Here is a 4918-nt window from a genome sequence, read left to right as displayed (position 1 = left end):
AACGCCCACCAGAACACACCTACAAATTCATCTGCTTCACACAGCCGGCTGTGTGGCTCGCTCGGTTTTTCCAATCCCAACAGGTTTTTATGTTTGCTCCATTCTTTTTTGTTACCGGTCGCCAATCACGTCCAGATTAGTATTCGCTAAATTAGAGCATCTCACAATTGCTTCTTTCCAAAAATTAGAAGCCTTGAACAAAGATCCCCTGAAGATCACTAGTGCTGACATGACCCAACATCATACTACTATACCTCAGCAGACGACAGCAGCAGCTGCTCAACGTACGTACTCGGTTCACGCTCAAAGCGAGCAGACACCTGTACAAAAAAGCTAGATGACGTACTACGCACATACTACTACAGAAATACGATGCCCACTCGTGATGAACAGTACTAGTAGTACTACAAAGAGGCAGTCTACACTACACTAGCATCTAAGCATCATTAGCACCACCGCTAACCCACCATTTCAAACGAGATTAGCACTAAAAAACAAACGCGGAGCTCGGAGAAAAAGGAATAAACAAATAGAGGAAGCAGCGCAGTCGGAGGCAGTGAGCTCGCCCTCGCCCTCCTCCTGCACCTCTGCAGCCGTGCTGTGTGTGCTGTGCTCCCATCGCTTTCCCCTCCTCCCATCCCACTCCCAGATGCGATTCCCTCTCCACCGCCACAGCGCCTAGCTACCTTAGCCTGCCCGCCGCCGGCCTTCGCCGCCGCCGCCGCAATGGCGAGCGCGTCGGAGGACGAGGCCGCCTCGGACCGCTGCAGCGGGAGCTACAGCCCAAGCGCCGACGTCAGCGAGTCCGAGACCTCCAGCGACTGCTCCGCGCCCACCACCCGCCGCTTCGCCTCTTCCTCCTCGGCCTCCGCCACCGTCTCCCGCCTCGCGTCCTCCTCCTCGTCGCTCCCCACCCCGGCGTCGGCCACCGCCTTCTACCTCTCCTCCAAGCCGGTCTCCGACCTCTCCGGTAAGCGGCACCCGCCACCCCTCCTCTTTTGCTTAGATCTCACTCCAAAATCCCCTCTTGTTCTTTCCTCTCACAGCAAGTTCTTGTTCTTGCCTTCTGGTTTCGTGGCGCCAGAGATCGACATGATGAAGGAGCGCTTCGCCAAGCTCCTGCTCGGCGAGGACATGTCCGGCAGCGGCAAGGGCGTCTGCACCGCGCTCGCCATCTCCAACGCCATCACCAACCTCTCCGGTACGCTCGCGCCCACCGGCTCACCGCCGCCGTCGTGCTGTATACTCCTCCACCCGCATTGCCCGGATTCCTGATGGTTTTCCTTTCCCGATGCCCATCGTCGTCCAGCCACCGTGTTCGGCGAGCTGTGGAGGCTGGAGCCGCTCGCGACGGCGAGGAAGGCGATGTGGACGCGGGAGATGGAGTGGCTGCTCTCCGTCGCCGACTCCATCGTCGAGCTCACCCCCTCCATCCAGGAGCTCCCCGAAGGCGGCGGCCAGTTCGAGGTCATGGTCCCGCGCCCGCGCAGCGACCTCTACATGAATCTCCCCGCGCTCAAGAAGCTCGATGCCATGCTCCTCGCCATGATTGACGGGTTCAAGGGGACGGAGTTCTGGTACGTGGACAGGGGGGTGATGGTCGAGGACAGTGGGGGGCCGTTCCCGTCGTCGTCCTCCTCCTCGTCTTGTGGCAGGCCGTCGGTGCGGCAGGAGGAGAAGTGGTGGTTGCCCTGCCCACGAGTGCCGCCCAAGGGGCTGTCCGAGGATGCGAGGAGGAAGCTGCAGCAGAGCAGGGATTGTGCAAACCAGATACTGAAGGCGGCCATGGCGATTAACAGCGACGTGCTCGCGGAGATGGAAATCCCCGATGTGTACCTGGAGACACTGCCCAAGGTAAAATACTTACAGTTACGAATTCACTGGCAGCTGCTATCCATGTGGTGTGCTTGCTACATTGTACTTCAATCCCTGTTAAAAAAAGGACCAATTGCATAAATCCCTGTGAAAGGGACCGCTCACTTCCTATCATATACGCTTGTAAATGTAGAGCTGAGTTAATGTATTTTAGTACAGTTTGTTGAGTGAAGGTGCTGGGCATCAGTTATGGCAATGCTTTGTGTTTTTTTGCATGAGCAAGTGTTGTCACTCTAGCTGTCATCAATTCTAGTTCTAACCATTTTTATTTCCAATGCAAGCCCGTGGTACCTCCAGTTATTAGTGTCATGAGGAATTAATTGATGACCGGAATATGATATGGAAAAGCTTAAAGAGTCATAACTATATTCCCTCTTGTATTTCATTGAGAGTAAATAGATCATGTTCTGCGGCATTATAAATGCTTCTTTTTAAAAGCCTGAATGTTTCTAGTCTAATCACTTCGTTCTTGGTATGGAAAATGCTAATTCTTGTGTCCTTAGATATATAGACTCTCATATGCTAGGACTTCTCTTAAATTTTCTAACCAGCTTGGTTTACTGCATTTGTCAATGTCATAAAGATGTTTAATTAGCATTCCTTAAATAAAACATGAGTCTGGCAGTGATTAAAGTTAAGGTCATCTAGAACTGTAGATAATTCGATGAGCAAATACTGGCCTTACTAGATGCAGAACTCAGTTATGAATGAGTTTAGCATTTGTAGTATTGTCACAATGTCACTGCATGTATCAAGGCATTTCTTTTCCTCTTTGTCGATACTGAGGCGTACCTGTCATGCAAAACAAATGTCAATTTGGCACTTTCTCACTCAAGCATGTGACTGCTCATGTCAGTTCTTGTAGTAACTCGTGTTCTTTTGAAGGTATAATCATCTTTATAATGCATCCGTGTAATTTAATATGAATGTGTGTATTAAACCTATAGATCAAGCATGTGACTGCTCTTCTCAGTTCTTCAAATCACTGTTGACATCCCCACTCTGTTTTTGTCTGCGAATAGTGCATAGTTTTCTTTGGTCCAACATAGCTTGTCTCCAGTAATACAGGAGCAGATGTGGATATTTCCATAGTGATTCATGTAGTCTAATATCTTATCTTTTCTGCAGAGTGGTAAATCTTGCTTGGGTGAGATAATTTACCGATACATAACAGCTGAGCAGTTCTCACCAGAATGTCTCCTAGATTGCTTGGATCTGTCATCGGAGCACCACACACTTGAAGTGGCAAACAGAATAGAAGCTGCCATCCATGTTTGGAAACTGAAAGGCCAAAAAAAATCAACACCTCAAACCAAATCAAAGAAATCTTGGGGTGGAAAAGTGAAGGGTCTTGTTGGGGATAAGGAAAAGAGTCACACTTTGTCTGAAAGAGCTGATGGTCTATTGCAGAGCTTAAGATTGAGATATCCTGGTCTGCCACAAACTTCCCTTGACATGAACAAGATCCAGTATAACAAGGTAAAGCTCATGCAAAGACAAGTAACCATCTACTTATTCTGGCCAAATCAAAATTGATCAAGTCTTTCTTTCAGTTACACAAATCATAATATTCACTTTGTTTCTTGAATATTTTTCCAGGATGTTGGGCAGTCAATACTTGAAAGTTACTCAAGGGTTCTGGAGAGCTTGGCATTTAACATAATTGCAAGAATTGATGATGTGATTTATGTTGATGATGCTACAAAGAAATCAGCTGCTGCTGAGTCTGTGTCGATCTTCAATCGGGGCACAGGTGTGCCAGTTCAGAAGAGGATCTCTCCAAGCCCATTCTCTATTCAGAATACGCCATATGCCTCTCCATTTGCAACACCCACTTTCTGCTCCTCCACCCCAGTTACAGGCAGCCCTGGAAGAGGACAACCCCCACTACACAAAAACAATCTAGGGACACAAGAAATCAAGGTCGAAAAGCTTTTTGCTGGTGATCTGGAGAAGGTGTGGACATATGCTGGAAACCTAAGCGCGAGGAAAGATGCAGGAGATGCACCTGAGAGGGACTGAAGGGTGGTGGAGGAAGGTAGACAGGTACCGACAGTCGACAGATCCTGTAATTGCCAGTAGCTAGAATTTTCCTGTACAGAAGAAGCATGAGTAATTTTTTGTGCTTTTGTAGCAAGCCGATCATTGTGTACTCTGCTTACAATGAATGGATGTTGCCTGATCTGAACAGAGAAACTTGTAGTTTCAACTGTAGTTTTTCTGGATTAGCTATTAGCAGTGTACTTGTTCGTGTTTATACTGCAAGGCAGGGTTCAGCAGCTAAGTGAGTGAATTCCCGCTCCTGCTGCTGCTGCTTTTTTTTGTCGCGGAAGGTGTTGGTCAACAGCAAACTTCGGTCACAGTGGAATGTAAGCTGTTGTATTCCGATGCCTGATCTTCTGCTGGCTGTTAGTTTTTGTATATGCATTTAATGAATATGATCTGTCCTCTTTAGTATTTGAGGGTTTGTTGCTGATCACATCTGCTTAGCGGAATCGGCTCCTCCGCAGTCCATCTGCCAGTGAGCCTGCGAAGTTGATCTGAATAAGAGAGTATATGACCTGTCTGACGCAGCACGTGCTGTTTGTTCAATGCCGCTTTTGCTAGCGTCCAGATGAGATCTAGATGTGTCAAATGATAAAATGGCACACTATTTATTCATTACGGTTGAGGGTAATCAAATCCTGTTGACAAATCGTCAGATCTCTGTTCGCTCTTACTCTGCGCTGCAACTGGATGGTAGCAGCTGCACAGGGGAATGGAATCGAATTAGAGAATGAAGTAGCAATACAGCAGGAGGAAGAACTAGCGATACATCCAGAGTAGCAAGGAAGGGAATCTGGAGGAAGAAGATGAACTGTGGAGGATTTTTTTTTTTTATGGGGGTGGAGAGGATTCGAGAGGAAGGAAAACTGTTTGGTATCATGAGCCTATTCGTTTGAGCTTTTCTCTAAATTTATTACTCACAATAAATTAGTGAACAGTATTTTCAGCCATTACTTTTTAGACGAATAAACATTCTCTATATATTTGATGTGTCTCC

General features: G+C 47.6%; 1 protein-coding gene across 1 annotated transcript; it reads left to right on the top strand.

Moving 5' to 3' along the window:
• LOC8063340 (rop guanine nucleotide exchange factor 1) lies at nt 547–4354 on the top strand. The gene is made up of 5 exons (XM_002462725.2): nt 547–970; nt 1085–1201; nt 1310–1854; nt 3004–3354; nt 3475–4354. Exons 1-5 carry the CDS (start codon nt 727–729, stop codon nt 3895–3897), a joined length of 1680 nt encoding a protein of 559 aa, XP_002462770.1. The 5' UTR covers nt 547–726; the 3' UTR covers nt 3898–4354.

Source organism: Sorghum bicolor, chromosome 2, assembly GCF_000003195.3.
Source record: "Sorghum bicolor cultivar BTx623 chromosome 2, Sorghum_bicolor_NCBIv3, whole genome shotgun sequence".
Taxonomy (NCBI): Eukaryota; Viridiplantae; Streptophyta; class Magnoliopsida; order Poales; family Poaceae; genus Sorghum; species Sorghum bicolor.
Note: the sequence above shows the minus strand (reverse complement) of the source record. Positions and strands in the feature narration are given on the sequence as shown.

Bases quoted from the DNA above. Each gene is read 5' to 3' on its own strand.
- LOC8063340 (XM_002462725.2), top strand. From the start codon at position 727: ATGGCGAGCGCGTCGGAGGACGAGGCCGCCTCGGACCGCTGCAGCGGG. The intron at 971-1,084 runs GTAAGCGGCACC...TCGTGGCGCCAG, and splicing joins GCCGGTCTCCGACCTCTCCG to AGATCGACATGATGAAGGAG. The intron at 1,202-1,309 runs GTACGCTCGCGC...ATCGTCGTCCAG, and splicing joins CGCCATCACCAACCTCTCCG to CCACCGTGTTCGGCGAGCTG.